We start from the raw sequence: 16674 nt of genomic DNA, 5'->3' as shown, positions 1-16674 counted from the left end.
ATTAATCTCAAGTAGACTAAATCCATACAATTCCTAGATACCTAAAATTCATAGCAATGAGGAACAGGGAAGACAGTAGTAGCTATGTTTACTGAAATTCTAAAGAATGTTCAGAGAAAAGAAGATGGAGGAAGGAGGGGATGGAAACAACTGAAGACCTGATTTGAGGATAAATGCAATCCGCTTTCTGAGAGAACAAAGGAAATGTATACCAACATACACTGTTTTGATACATTAACCCTTTTCTAAGATGCAGGCAGGTTTTAAGTCTTTATCCCAGAGTTTTTCTATCTCAGTAAACAGTGCCATTATTTTGGGCTCAGGGACCCAAATGTTATTCATTCTTGACTCCTCTTTGTCCTTAACACTTCACATCGTATCCATCAACAAATCTGTTATATTTACTTTCATATGATATCCTAAATGCAATCTCCTCTCGCTCCCCCACTGATATCAACTAGCCCAAACTACCGCTGTCTTTTGTTGTTTTAACTCTTACACCCAAGATGAAATCATAATCACTGGGGGTGGGATATGTGGATCAGCATATTTAAAACTCTTTGGGAGATTCCAGGATGCAGCCAGGCTTAGCTGGACTACAATTTATTCTCTATCCAACAGGCAGATGATTTACTGGTAGGTACTATCATTACTATTTTACTTAAAAAATAGGAGTCTCAGGTTAAATGACTTGCCCAGGGCCACGCAGTTTGGAAGGACCAGAACCCAAATAAGACTTTAACCCTATCTGGCCCACTAGTACCTCATTTCACTTTCTCTTAAGTCAATAATTGTATAGGGCATTGGCTTAAGATGCTAAGGAAACTGGACTTCTAGGGGAAAAAATAAAGAGTGGGGACAGCACTAAATAAAAGTTATAGTCTCAAGTTTTGTTGTATCACAAAATATACCTGTTAAGTGACTACCATGTCACATTGTCAGGTACCAAATACACTGAAAACACAAGAAGCATAAACAGCCAAGATGGTGATTCCATTAGCTAGCGTCAATGGATTTTTTTAAAAGAAAAGGACAATTACAGCTGAAAAAATGTTTGACATCTTAAAAAGAAACTATTACGGTCAGACTGAAGGACTTAGTATTCAGACTTAGTTAAAATTTAAGCATCTAGGAGTGGTTTCACCAACCAGAAGGACATATTCCACAGGGAAAGTCACTTACTAAAATCAAGAGATTTAACTTGGCACCTGGGGAAATTAAAAAGGCTTTTAATATCCTTTGCTAATTATTTTCACTTGGAAGTCAACAAAAGGCCAACTTTTGTAATGATTTATTACTGGACTTTAAACAAAACACAGGAATAAATAGCTGTCTGGGTCATATTGAACAGAAACTGTAGAACTTTTGTTCCCGTCCTAGTTCAAATTCTGGCTTTTAAGAAAGATTTTCACTACCTGCAGAGTTTAAATCATATTATTGGTCACAAATAAAGGAAAGTCTAAGTGTGGAAAAAATAAAGATTGAAAAAAATGATAAAAAAACTATCACACAAGAGTTGGACACAGTGCACTCCAGCCAACACACCGTGGTGATTGTTTTCTAATCCTCAGAGCTTGGAATAATAACGCTTGCCATCAGCAGTGAATAATGTCCTCATCCTAAACCTGACATCCACCCCAGGCATCACAAAGAAAACATATTTGCTAAATTAAGAATATCAAAAATGGGCTTCATCTCAGCAAACAGGGAAGGCAGGTAAACTGAGACTTATGATAAGTTTTCATTTTCTGTACACTAACCTGTAAAAGGCAATTTCATATCCTGGTGGGACAAGTTAATAATTGCAAACTAAAGAAAATACATCCCTTGAAAATGAAGTTGTCACAGCAGTTTACAAAGTTTAAGCTGTTTTTACCAGTTATAAATGTCTAAACACTTGGACGACAAATACCAAATGAATAAAGAGATTAATTACTACAAAATACTGAAAGTAAGCAGATTAGAAAAAAAAATTATTAATGACACTGCAGAAAAACTCACATTCAACAAGCTCACAGAGCAGATATAAAAATCAGCTAAGAATAAACTAAATGTGTTGTACTATTCATTCAGTTATACTGAAATTGAATGTTTAATCCAGAATTTTAAAGGAAGTCTTCAAAACCTCATAATCAAGTATTGTTATATACACCATTTCTGAGAGAGGGAATTAAGAGAATAATCAGACTCATAAGAGCGACAGACAAAAATTTTACCAAAAATACCATTGCATTCTTGGTTTCTTGGCTGGCAACATATATGGCTTTATATAATCAATTCCTCATTCTCTCTACAAGCAAGTTATTCCAAGGATCTATACCAGTGCTTTTCAATGCTCCTGCCACATTAGAATTAGATAGCGAGATTTTTAAAAATATCAGTGATTTGGTCCCTATCCCTATAGACTGTTTCCATTGACACGGGATGGGTCCAGCCATTAGCATTGTTTAAAAGCTCCCCAATTTAATTCACTGTGCAGTCAACTGCCATACCGCTGAGGAAACACAAAGTGGCTATAAAACAATCCATATAATACAAGCCTCCTATTGCCCTGTCCGTATTGGTAAATGGACACACTTTGCAGGAAAGATGGCAGAAAGAATGATTCTTCCTCATGATATTTCTCTAACCTTTACCCAAAACTGTGATAATAAACAGTTACTAAAAGTTGACTAAGCTCACCTGAGAACATGTCTCAGAACCACTCTGACACTGACATGGATAGAACCCAAATGGGCTTAAAGTAAAAGTGTAGCACATCAAATCTGAGTAAAATCTGTATAGAAAGATCAGTTTATTTCTTTGATTAGAGATATGACATGGCTTGAGGTAAAAAAAAAAAAAAAAGAAAAAAAGGCAGAATGAGACAGACTTTAGGGGGATTGGAAAGGGTCAACTAATCACACCATTAGGATGACAATAAGCTGCAGAGCAAGGAGTCCAGAGGAAATGGTTACAGATAACATGTACACTCAGAACCAAGACTCCCAGCAGGAAACAACAGGTTTGTCTAGACAAGATGGCCAAAAGCAACAATGGGGAAAGCGCAAGCCTATGATATCCAGAGATCCTGGCAGCTCTGGTTGGCATCAGAATGGCTCACAGCAACTCCATAGCTCAAGCTAAGGTCAGGGAACAGGTATCTTTGTTGAGGGGGAGACTACCAAGAACAAGGGAGAGTCCCCAGTTCTGCAGTTCTACAAATTATTGTGACAGTTATTCAGGTCAGAGAAATGGTGACAAGGTGATTTTGTGCGACTTTCCTAGGCGGCTAAATCAGAGTTCCTTAAAGCTCTCTCACCTACAGTTTTAGGAACAGAGGCAGGGCTAAATCAAATCACATGGGGGTCAGGAAGGGACAAGGGGAAAAGATGGGCTGCAGGAGCTGGGAGGAAACTTCTTTCACACCATTTAAATGAAAACTAATAGGAAGATAGGGCAGGATGGGTTTTGCTTATCAAATCTACTTTATAAAAAAGGAGTTTTTTTTGGAGAAAAAAAAAAACAGTCTTCAGAAGATGCCATAATGTACTTACATAAAATCCCTATATTTCCATAAAGGCCATGTCAAAAGCAGTATTATTGAAGCACTAAATACTGTGTGAGATTATATGAGGACTTTCCTAATTGACCTGTCATAAGGAAGGAAGTTGAAGGCTTACATCTCTACTTAAGAGAGAAGTATATCTACACATGTATATTTAATAAGGTTACTTTGAGCTATGGATTTCTGTTATAAAATTTTATATTCAGAAAAATACCAGGAAATCCTAAACAGAGGCTGATGTAAAATCCTCAGCTGTGCTGTTCAGTATAATATCAATTAGCCACAGAAACCTATTGACAGTTGAAATGGGCCTAGTCCAAATTATGTAAATATAAAATACACATTGGATTTAAAAAACTTGGTATAAAAATGAATGTAAATAACACGTTACTAATTTTTATATTGTAACATGCTGAAAAGGAAATATTTTAGAGTGGGTTAAAAAATGTATTATGAACATTATTTCACCTGTCTCTTTTTACTTTTTAATGTGGCTACTAGAAAATTTAAAGCTACATATGTGTCCAGCATTTATGGCTCACTTTTTGTTGTTGTTTGTTTTGGTTTTTTAGGAGGTACCAGGGATTGAACCTAGGACATTGTACATGGGAAGCAGGCAATCAACCAATGATCTACACCCGCTCCCCAATGAGAATTATTTTTCATTTGTTTTGTTTTTAGGAGGTACTGGGGATCAAACCTGGGACCTTGTATATGGGAAGCAGGAACTCAACCTTGAGCTACACCCACTCCCCATATGGCTCACTTTTATTTCTTTCAGTTTTGATCTGAGATATGAATGCCAATTTGATAGATTCCATGGAACCATTAGTTAAATCCCAACTGGTCTGAATTCTGACCACTACTCTTTGAAGAAAAACTAGAGTAATACCTAGGCTATTATATACATGTATGTACATGGATATGACTGCTACATGAATTAAAATCAGTAAGTTGAAATCTGAGTAATCCTTCAGCAGGTAAAAAAGAAGCCATGTTGCTGGAAAAAAAATTGACTAATCCAAATGTACTCGGTCAAGGTTAATTAATTGTAAACCTTTTTAAAAAGACTTTGGTTCATGATACACAATATCATTTAAAACCTACAGAGAAGAAAATTAACTGAAAACTACCAAAAATGAAAGAATTCAGACTGATGGTCAGGTTCAAATCAAGAGCTCTCTTACATGCACTAACAATCAAAGGAAGAAACTACAATTTTGAAAGGACCCCATTCCTAATATTTTCACAAAACTGAAAGCAGGCACTTGAACAGATATTTGCACACCAATGTTCATAGCGGCATTATTCACAACTGTCAAAAGATGGAAGCAACCCATGTGCCCATCAACCAATAAATGAACAAAATGTGGTATATACATATAATGCGATATTATTCAGTAATGAAGTTCTGATACTTGAGACATGGATGATGCTTGAAGACATTATATTGCGTGAAATGAGCCAGATACAAAAGGACAAATGATCTCACTGAAATAAAATAATTAGAATAAGCAAACTGAGAGTCAGAATCTAGAATATACCAGGGGACAGGGTAGCAGTAGGGAATAGGGAATTAAGGTTTAAAATGCAGAGAGTTCCTACTTGAGATGATGGAAAAATTTTGGTGGGGGTAGCACAACACTGTGAATGTAATTAACAGCACTGAATTATATATATGAATGTTGCTAAAGGAGAAAATTTAGGTTGTATATGAGATACTAGAATACAACTTTTAAAAAATTCATGGAACTACACAATACAAACAGTGAACCCTAAGTTAAACCATTGACTATAGTTAATAGAATACTTCTAAATATGTGCCTTTATCGATTGTAACAAATGTATCACAACAAAGCAAGGTGTTAATAACAGGGTGGTATACGGGAACCATATATTTTATGCATGATTGTTCTGTAAACCCATAACTTCTATAATTATAAAAACAAACAAACTGCAGGTAGTCCAAAGTTGCCAGAAACAGGGTTCAGTCCTTTCCAAGGAATACAGACAGAACATTCTCTGCAGAAAGTTGTATCCTGGGCCATAGAATTACCAGATGATCCACTGATATGATGGGTCCAAGCCCAGATGAACAGGGGGAGAGTGGGGCAGGACGATTCATTCTTAACAAGTCATGGGAGGTGTGGAGGCCTCAGCGTGGTCTTGATGCCATGAAATCTTGTGCAAGGCACACTGTGTGTTACATTAGCCAAAACACTTCCCCAAACCCGAAAAGCTGTGAGAGACTTCTCTCTAGGCAGACAGTAGAACCCTAAACCTAGAATCATTTAGGGTGAAAGGAAGGAAGAAAAAAAGAATGAAAGAGCAATGCTCAGTTTCAAAATCAATAGCTTCCTTACAGACATTAACAATCAGAAGCAAGAAAATACAATTTTGTAAAGACCCCATTCCCAATACTTTCACAAAATATAATTTATTTAGGGAAGATCATCAAAATATGCTGGACTTATTTTAAGAAAACTAGTAAATGGAAAAAGATATCAATAAATGGAGAAACATGACTCAATACATTAAAGATACTAATCCTCTCAATATAAATTTATAAACTTAATGAAATCCTAATAAAGATCACAACATATTTTGTAAACAGACTAAGTGATGCATTCACAAGTTCAAAGAGGAAAAAAACATGAAAATAACCAGAAAATTTTAGCAAAAAGAGCAAGGAGCGTAGGAGAGTTTTTATTAAGTTGCAATAAAATAATTTGATAATAGGGACCAAAGATACAGACCAAAATACAAAATAGAGGCATAGGGAGAAGAGAGGCAAAAAAAATTTCTAGAAATAACTCAATTATATATGTAAATATAATATAAAAACAGTAGTGCCTTGAAACAGTATGGAAGGGATTAAATAAATAGTTATCATGTCAGGGGAATAATGACCTCGGGAAAAAGAAGATTCCTACCTCATATTTCACAGCAAAAGAAATCCTACAGAAATTATAGATGTTAAGTGTTTTAAATGAAATCTAAAAATACTAGAAGAAATATATAAGTAAAATACTTTCATTATCTTCATATTAGAAACATGACATTAATGAAAAAGGGAAAGACTTACTTCATGAGATTCAACTTATATCTAAGAGAAAGCACTATAAACAAAGTTAAAAGATAAACTATAAGCAGGGAAAAGAATTATTATCTGTAACACATAAGCAACTTATAATTCAACATGAAAAAAGCCTCACAAAAGGAAATGAATAAGCAATTCAGGAAAAAAATATAATCACTAAACTTAACAAAATATCTTCAGCCTAACTAATAATCAAGCCAGTGTAAACTTAAAGATCCATTTTTTTGCCCTTCACGTTCATTAAAAATAAAAAATAACACTATCCAGTATTGGTGAAGGGAGAGAAACAGGAACATGTTCACTTTCATTATCACATACCAGTAGTGTAAATTGCTATAATCTTTCAAAAATTTATGAAAAGCATAAAAAGGTACATAATGTTGACTCAGAAATCCCATTTCTAGGGACCTTTTACAAAGAAATAATCAGAAAAGTGTTTAAAGATGTGCAAAGATGCTTATTCAAGAGCTGTATGTTAAAAAACAAACAAAAAACTGAAATGACCTAAGTGGAGCCATTTAGTAGATTCCTTAGTAAATTATTACATACTGACATAAAAATGCTAAGCTGTTATAATACACCGAGTTATGTACCCTTAGAAGAAACTTGTTCTTAACCTTAATCCCATTTCTGTGAGTGTGAATTCAAAAGGTTAGGACCTTTTGAAGATGCTGCTTATAGTTAAGTTGTGGCCAAGTGAATGAGGATGGGCTTTGATTCTATTACTAGAAGGCCTATAAAGAAATAAAGGTCAAAGGGATAAGCTGAGAGTCAGAGGGAATGCAGACAAGAAATGAGATACTGTCCGGTGACAGGAAAGCCAAGGAACCCAAGGATTGCCAGCCAGCAAGAGCACTATCCACCCCTGAAGGAAGCAAATCTTTCTATCTCCGAAATCATGAGAATAAACTACTGTTTAAGTCAATTCACTATGTAGTATTTGTCAGAACACCCTGGCAAACTAAGCCAGCTGCCATTAAAGTAATAATAGAGATCTGTACATAGAAATATAGTTGTTGAGCCCCTACCTAAGTGCCAAACACTGTCTAGGCACAGAGAAGGATACAATAGTGACAATAAGCAAGGACTCCATCTATATGGAGTTTATATAAATTTAAGTTTGATAGGCAAGGATGTTCATGAAATGCTATTATGTGGGGGAAAAGATTTAAAATAAGGTAGACTGTGATCTCCTTTTTCTAACAAATAAATTTCTTTCTCTTTCCTAGAAAAGAGTTGGAAAGGAAATATACCAAAATGTTAACAGTGATTACCTTTGGATGGCATGGTTTTGGATGATTTTTACTCTTTTCTTTAAACCTTTTTGCAGTGTGAATTTTCCAAATGAGCAGGAATTACTTCCACAATCAAGAGAAAAAGTTAAACTACTTCAATGAATAAAGTTATTCATTCATTTGACAAACATGGAACAGCAAGCATGAGTATGAGGGTTACTAAGTATGTCTGGATTTAGCTGAGAAGATTTTACAGATTGAACTGTAAGCAGTTTCATCTGTTCGTCATAGGATTCATTCATACATTCATACATTCAAGCAATATTCAAGCTTCTACTATGTGCCAGGTAGTGTCGTCCATATCCATGGGATGAAAACATCAGTAAATAAAACAGACCAAAAAAACCTGTCCTTAGAGAGCATACTATGCGAAGATAAGATCATTTTCATTGAAAGGTCTGAGTTCCAGTAAAGAGGAAAGAGTGAGGGTGAACGATGTTTCCTTCACAACACTTACAATCTAATGAAACTACGTGCATAGAGACCCAGGCAACATTTCACTAACTTAAAAGCATCCTCTGGCCTGTGCATACTTTTCCTATGACTTAATTTAATCCCATGCTTCAATTCTCACTGTTTTAGAAATGATAACATGAGGAAATGAATGAAAACTTAAAATAATTTAGTTCTATTGCACTTAATATTTCCAGAATTACACTAAGAAAAATGGCACATATTTTGAGATTCTCAAAAACTGATCACATAAGGTGTCACTACATACACACACCTTCTCTCTCACAGTGTCACGTCAGTTTTAAAGCTTTAAAGTCTCCACCTTTTCCTAGGGATCTCCTTCATTCACCACAACTTTTTTGTACCACTACCTAAATAGGTGGCAAATGGCAGGTGCATATTAAATGCTTATTAAAGGAACAAAGATTCTTAATCTCCTTCTACCTGGACAACTGAAATTGCCCCCCAGAATGTTTCCTTTAATGATTTTTATGGAAACTAGTTTTACTGTTCCTTTTATCTTTTAAGTGAATGAAACATACATCAGTTATGTATTTGCAAACATTTTAGAGTTGCCATTTATATAGACCAGTTCAAGGAAACAATTCCTACGGCATCTCCTGAACATATCACATAGTGCATATTTTACATAACAGGTGAATGTTCTTACATTTTATAACAGCAGAAGAAAATGCAAATACTAGGTGTATTTCCTTAGTTCTGAGGAAAGTATGAGCTCTAGACCATACTGTTCCTATTTTATTCCAGTAAGAGCCTTTAGAAATTTGGTACAGGACTGTGACTTAGCCTCTGCCTACCTAATAACCACTTTTCCTTTCTCCTTTAGTAATGCAACACTGAGCAATGGGTTCAGCTGGAAAACTACATTTTCCAGCTCCTTCCCATCCTCCCACCCTCCACTGATAGGGACAGCCAACGCAAAATAAGCATTAGACTTTGTAAGGTACTGCTAAGAAAATCCTTTACTCTCTTGCCTATCAATATTTTTCCTGCCTGGAACTACTACATGATAGCGGGAACTCCAGCAACCATTTTGTGACTTTCTGGAAATTACACACTAAGGATGACGAAGTTCTGAAAAAGGCATAAAGAGTCAGGGTCAGGGACCCTTATGACTATGTTAGCAGGTACAGCAGCCCAAGACTGCCTACTTCAATACTTGTTTTACAAGAGTGAGAACAGCTCTATTTTATATAAGCCAACATTTTTCCAATCTTAGTTTTTTAGTCTTCTTACAGCTGTTTTCAGAGACCCATTTGATTTAATGGACTAGGAATGAAGGGACTCAAAATTCTTAGCCTTAAGCTTTATTGATACTCATTTTCTGGACACATTTATCTACTATAAGGGTTTCAGCTCTTTATTTGTGAACTGAAGATTTCCAAATTTATTTTTTCCATCTCTGACCTCCAAATTTCTAAATATCTTTGAGACATATCCATTTAGATGTTCTGCTATTACTTCAAACTTTGATTTAACATCTTCCCTATTGTAGCAACCCTCTTTCTCAGTTTCCTTATTTGTAATAGATCTTCCCAATCAATCAGGTTCAAGACTATAAAGCAGTGTTCACCCACATCAGAATATCCTGGGAAGCTCATGAAAAATGCAGATCCCCAGTACACCCCAGATCTACTGAAGAGGATCATCACGAGGCAGCCAGTAGTGCATTTTAAATTAGATACCCAGGATCTTGTAAACATTAAAATTTGAAATTACTGTTTGGGAAAAGCCTTTTAAAAAATTTTATTCATATCTCTCCTGCCCTGTATTCAGTCTGTCACTAAGTCCTATGATGTCATCTTTGTAACCTCATTTCCTACTGTTCTCTCCCTCACTATTCTTTCAACACTCCGGACTCTCTCCTGCCTTGGCACCTTTGCTCTGGCCATTCCCTCTGCCTGGCACACTCTTCCCCCAGATCCCCACCAGGCTAATTCCTGGCCTTCTTCTTGTCAGCTTTTCAATGAAGGATACCCTAACCAACCTATTTAAAATTGCAATCCACCAAGTAACCTTGGGCATCTTGCCTTTTTTTTTTTCCATTCAAAAAAATTTTTTATTAAAGTATGCCATTCATACATGAACATACATAAACAGTTAAGTGTATAGTAAAAGTTGTGAACTTACAAAAAAAACATATATAACATACAGGGCTCCCATACCTCTCCCCACCACCACCTTGCATTGCTGCGGAACATTTGTTACAAATGATGAAAGAGCATTGTCAAAACAGTACTACTAATTATAGTCCATGTCTTACATTTGGTGTATTTTTCCACTAACCCACCCTATTATTAACATCCTAAATTTTTTTCCCATAATTTGCTTACTCATTTTCTTTGCTTTGTCTCATGCCTCACTAGAATGTAAGCATCAAGAGGGCAGGGATTTTTCTCTTCTGTTCACTGATGTATCCCAAGTACCTAGAATGGGACTTGTAGGATTTTAAAATATCTGTGCTAAATGAATGAGTGATTTTCTCAGAAACCTCTCTCAGATTCCTCCCTTAGTATTTCTCCCTCACTGCTTGACTCCAATATTTATCCTGGTTGTCATTTTAGACTTTTCTGCAGTAGCCTCCCAATCAGTCTCTCTAAAGTGCCATTCCCGCCAAACGATCCAACACAATTCCAGATTTAGCTTTCTAGGACAATTCTTTTGGAATGTCACTCCCCTACAATGATTTGGCTCCTGTCAGACAAGTTATACATTGGCATCATGATTGAATGAAAAGTTAGATTATAAGAAATCTAAGATCCTGTTTAAATATTCAGTTCTATATCCAAATGACTCATCTTGCATTTAAACTACTCTGTAATCTAGCAGTACTTCACCTATCCAAATTTATATCCTACTCATTCCAGTTTCTCTCTGCTCCAAGTCAATTTCCTAAAAAACTCTGAAATAAGCCACGTTCATTTTCGCCACTTTTTCAGGTAGTTACTCTTTACCTTCCATACCCTCCTCACCAGTGAAATGGATGGCCATAGCCTTTAGAACCTGGCAACTCAAGAGTGCAACTCATGGGCCAGCATCCTCCCCCTAATTATCTGGAAGTTTGTCAGAAATGCAAGAACTCCAGCTCTACCCCAGACCCACTGAATCAGAACTGGCATCTTATCAAGATCCCTAGGTGGGTCAGTGCAGCTTCAACTTTGAGAAGCACTGCTTTAGGGCTCATCTAGAATCATTCTTCAATGAAACATTCCCTCGGCAGACCTCCTGTTCTCAAATCATCTTCCATTGGTTGTGTGTCACCCACAGCAAGCACAATGACCATTTATTATAATAAGATCCTCTTTTAGACTATTAATTCTCTATTTCATGTAAGTCCTTATGCCCCAATTTGGTTGTAAACAACTTGTATGCAGGATGATGGATCTGGCCGATCTGGATGCAGGGAAAAGAAAGGCATTCAATCACTTTAACGGAAGAAAACGGCTTGTTTTTCTTGCTGAGAACTAGAAACAGGGAGGGAAAGTGCTCCAAGGTCTGGCTATCCTCTCTTAGTATCTATGTGCCCATCCATTTCATTCTCTCTCCTTTCTTTGTTCACTGACTGTTTCTGCTTCCTCATATCAGCATTCACATGACCCATTACAGCCAGACATTCTTTTCCCTTTCACCTCTGCCCCTTTCTGCTTCAATTTTCACTCTAAGTCTCTAAGCTTAATGTTCCCTGAGAGAGATATGATCAGCACAGAGAATCCTCTTGAGCCAAACCACAAGGTTACATGTATCTGAGCCACCTATAAATTGGCTGCTCTTGGATCAGGAGTTCACCCTGATCAAATCAGCTGAGGCCTTGTAGGCAGCAGGAGCTATGAAAGGAGACTACTATTACTTCGGAAAGAAAGGCGGGGGTGGAGGCAATGAGCAGCATCACCAGGCCGAAGTCATTATTCTGTTTTCAGCACAATCCTGAGCAAGGTGCCAAGCACATGACAAACTGAAACCAATCAATATGGGAGAGAAGGGTTACTCACTAAGCAGCACTATGTGCTGAGCTGTGCTGGATGCCCTGAGAATACCTAAGAAACAGTCTGGCTTTCCAGGAGCTCTTAATCCAAATGTGTCACTGATCTACCTACTCCACCTTTGGCAAGTTATTAAACCATTCTGGGCCACAGTTTCCTTATCTTTTAGATGGGAGTCCACCTTCATTTACCCCTAGGAGTATTGTAAGGTTCCATAAGGTGATATTTGTGAAAGTGCTTTGAAAATACACTTGCCAACCAAAAACAAAACTGCAGCCTTTCAATGGTAACAAAATCCTCTCAAAAGCCACAAGTTTTGCATTGCTTTCTGGTCTTTTCTCTCTTCTTCCCACAGTATATAATTCATTGATTGATATTATTTGAAAGACAACCTCAACTAATACCACTATATTTTCATTACCTGTATGACCAATTGGTGATAAGGAAAATTAATTCATTTGACTCAGTGTGAAAAAAAAAATCAATACTTCTTTTACTGTGCTACAAGAGATTTTTATAACGCTACAATCTATTCAACTGTGCCTCTTGTAATGTCCCTTATAAATATTTTTTGGTATATTACAAATGACAATAAGCCTGTGCTAAATTCCTATATAGGACACAGGTTAGTTTTGATGTCCATGTGGTCTTCTCCCAGGGCAGTTTCATTTAATATTTCCTAAAAGCAGGAATTAGAAAATCATAGTTATTGAAGCCTAGCACCCCCATTTTTTTACATGGGGAATCTGAGTAGGAAAAATAATAAAATGGAACCCCTGGAATACTACTCTCCAAACTTCCATCTTTTTTCTAAAACCACTTTACCACCCACCTCACATAAAAGGGTAGAGGTATACTGCGAATCAGCAACAATGGCAAGATAGACTAGTGCTCAAAAACATGTTATTCTACCTTTTGCAGGATTCAAGTACATGTTTATGGAGGATTGAAAAAAAAAAGATAAATAAAACAAAAACTCAAAATATATATAATCTTAGCTCTGCCCTGAGCAAAATCAAGGAGTATTTATTTACTGAGCACCTGCCACAGGACAAATAGGTGCTGAGTGCTCCTAAAATGGGCTGAAGAGGGTGCCCCTTCCCTCCCAAGCTTACATGCTTGTACCTGCGGGCATCTCCTGTTGCTTGATGCTGACAAGTTGTGTAGCCAGCCATTCAACAGCTGGCCCGGGTGGAGCAGAGAAAACAGCTTCCACCTTGCTAGAAAGTCAGCTCAGCCGGCCAAGGTGCGAGTTTCAGGCAAAACGAAAAGAAAACAAAATAAAACCACAAACCCGGCTGCAGGAAGGAAAACTGCAGTGACTCTAATGCCTGGTCCCCACTGAGCACCCAAGCCCAACGAAAGATTCCTCGCGCTCTGAGAAGCTCAGGATCTTGCAGCCTGGGAAAAGGACATCCCCTTCTCGGGAAGCTTTGATGCGAGGACTGCAAAAGGGTGGGCGGCAAGGTTGGGGATCTGTCCACAAGGAAAGGGAAACTGAATGCAAGTGGGGAGGTCTGCGTGCTACTGGAGAGAAAGGTGAACAGGGCGAGAGTGCTCGGTGTCAGGGACCGAAAGGACACACTGCGGTGAAAGGCGAACCTTGGGGCTCCCGCCGAGGACATCAATCCGGTGGCTCCGGAGCCAGGGAAGGGTCTGCGAGCGCACTGGCAGTGGCGCAGGAAAAACGATCCGCCAGGGACCAGCGCGACGGCCAGACTGCCCGGGTGGGGGGAGTGGGAGTGGGCGCCTCTTCCCCGACATGCACACATAAACACGCAGCCACACGCTCACAGCCAGACCTCAGCGGGCCCCGAGCCGCCCCCGCGCGCGCTCAGCGCCTAATCCCACGCTGCGGGGACCACTCACCCTCCGCGCGCGAGCGGATCTCGGACACTGTCCTCCGCATGGTGGGCATCGCGGAGGCGGCCGCAGGTGGGTCTCCGGCCGGGAGCTGCACCTGTCACGGCGCCGCGCAGAGCGCTCAGCCGCGGCGTAGGCCCCGCCACCCACCCCGGGCAGCTCCGCCGCGGGGCGCGGCTGCCGCACGCCCGCAGGAGGAGGAGGAGGAGGAAAGAGAGGCGCCGGCGGCGTCGCAGAGCTGTGCTAGCTCTTCCCGCAACCGCTGCAGGGGCCTCTCGGCGAGGGGCGGAGCCACGGAGGGGGCGGCTCGGCCGGGCCCGGGGGGAGTGGTCTCCAGACGGCGCGGTCGCGCGCTCCGCGGCGGGGCGGGGAGGAAGGCGGGAGAGGGCTGGGGAGAGACCTGGGAAAGCCTCCGCCCCGCCACGCCCAGGGCCGTACCACTCCTGTGGGGGGGTTGTCGGCTACAACCTCCCCCTTCGCTGGACGCCCTCGCTCCGCTCCGCGGCATCGGCTCGCTCTGGTCCTCCTAACCCCCCTCTAACTTGCCCAACTCTTGGTCTAGAGGGGAAGTGGTGTTTTGGCTCCAGCCTCCTGCGTATATCCTCCCTTCTCGCCAACCTCGGCTTTTAATAGCAGTGGAGCGGCCCGTCGCCTGGAAAGGGGTTGGGTAAGTGAGTGGGCAGGCCAAGAGCGAAAGGGACTGGGACACCAAGGGTTAAGTCCCCGGGGGAGCCGTGGAAAGGGGAGGTGTGTTAGCTGCTCCGGTTGATTTCTAGTCTCCCTGCAAGCCCCGCGGTCTTCGAGGCCTGAGCCTCACGTGCTTTCGCCTTGCTCTTGAGCAGCAGCCTCTGCGGCTGGGGTCCTCGGAGTTCTGCTGTCGCTGCCCGCGGAGTTTGGGTGCATCCCAGCAGAGTGTGCTCTGCAGCCTGGCAAAGCCCTCGAATTGCAATCAAATAAGCTATTGTCCCGGTTTATTGGATTTTTGTTGTTTTGGATTTTTGTTTATGGCCAAGTCTGCAGAAAGTTAAATGTAGTCGTTTTACCTGAAAAGTGGGAAAGGGGTTTTGGTGTAAAATCCATAAATATATTGAATTTTAATTTGCGCAGTATACCCAATATACCAATAACCTCATTACCTTTATTTTGTGTACTGAGATCTGTGCTAACAAGTTACCAAAACAAGTAGAGTTTGTGTGTGTGTTTAATTGCTGATTTCATCTTCAAGTTAGAAAGTAACTTGTTTTCTGCGGATTCAGATGAGCTGCTGTAATGGGAAGACAGAAATAAACTGAATTAGAAGCTATTTGCTTTCTTCTCTTCCTCCAGTACCCAATGGAACAGGACTTCACATGGTGGCCTTTTATGTGAGCTCTTCTCCCGTTCGAAAAGTAGAAGTCTGGAGAAGATTGACTCAAGGGAGAAATGAGTATTCCCAAGCCTCAGGAAAAAAAGTAAAATCTGCTTTTAGCATCTTATCCCAGTTGGTGGCATTTCGGCAGCTTCCTGCAGGTACTGTTTCCTAATCAGGGCCCTCCCCTGCCCTAATAGTCTGGCCTTCTATGCATATTTATGAGGAGCCCACTCTGCTTGGCTCTGATTCAGATGCTGAGGTTGGAAGAAAGCAAATATATTCCCAGTGCCCATGAAATGTCACTGGATAGAGCAGGACTCAAAGATAATGTGTCCCTTCACTAATGGGCATGATTTACAGTATGGTCTCTTAGGAGTAAAAATAAGAGCAAACAGCTTTTTCGGGACTATCAGCACTGGCCATTTTTATTCTTTCCAGGTCCTGGGACCTCCCTATGTAAAAAAGGCTTCCTCTGACTTGATGAATAGGAGTCTGAAATGAAATTAAAGAAAATTGTAAAAAACCACCCCCAAAAGTTAGTGAGCAGGTGTGCGTTTTGCCAGTGTATTCAGTGCAAACAACCCCTTTAACAATTCAAAAGCAGTGCATAGAGACCTGAACTTGGGCGTCTAAAGTAGCCTTTTGCATTTCAGGCGCCAAGCTCATCTTTGTGTGCTTGCATCCAACTGCAATGAGCCCATGCTCGTGGAGGCCCTTTGGGCTGAGGAATAAAACAACCTAATTAAGGCTGATAACAACAAGAAACTAGGGGAATGGGTAGGCCTCTAAAACTGACAGGGGAAACCTCCTAAGGTGGTTGATTGCAATTATTGTGGCTGTTAAGGACTATGCAAAGAATCTCAGGCTAAGGCTGTCATTGAAGAATATTTTGAATGCAAGAAATGAACAAATAAAAAAAACATTGCTCTCAAAAGAAGAGTTAGCAAGCAGAAGAAACCAGAACAAATGCAGTGCTGTCATTATTAACATTTTAAGTATAATTTTATATAAAGCCAACACCAATTTTACTCAAAATCTATGCACAGCAGCATGACCATATTTGA

At 39.7% G+C, this 16674-nt stretch overlaps 1 protein-coding gene across 7 annotated transcripts in view; it reads right to left on the bottom strand.

Annotated features, from left to right (window-relative positions):
- ATP8A1 (ATPase phospholipid transporting 8A1) overlaps positions 1-14670 on the bottom strand; it is a 244887-nt gene extending 230217 nt beyond the window's left edge. For 2 of the 7 annotated variants that reach the window (XM_071216684.1, XM_058299225.2), the window contains exons 1-2: positions 14266-14501; positions 13522-13694 (exon numbers count right to left, since the gene is read on the bottom strand). In XM_071216684.1, the coding sequence (XP_071072785.1) occupies positions 13522-13531 (10 nt within the window). In that variant the 5' untranslated portion in view covers positions 13532-13694; positions 14266-14501. Of the gene's footprint in view, positions 1-13521; positions 13695-14265 lie in introns of all 7 variants that reach the window. The other 5 variants (XM_058299218.2, XM_004448742.3, XM_023592370.2 and 2 more) reach the window with 5 other exon arrangements.
- Positions 14671-16674: the final 2004 nt, after the last annotated feature.

The sequence above is a fragment of the Dasypus novemcinctus genome, chromosome 1 (genome assembly GCF_030445035.2).
Source record: "Dasypus novemcinctus isolate mDasNov1 chromosome 1, mDasNov1.1.hap2, whole genome shotgun sequence".
NCBI lineage: Eukaryota > Metazoa > Chordata > Mammalia > Cingulata > Dasypodidae > Dasypus > Dasypus novemcinctus.
This window is presented reverse-complemented; position numbering and strand designations above follow the sequence as displayed.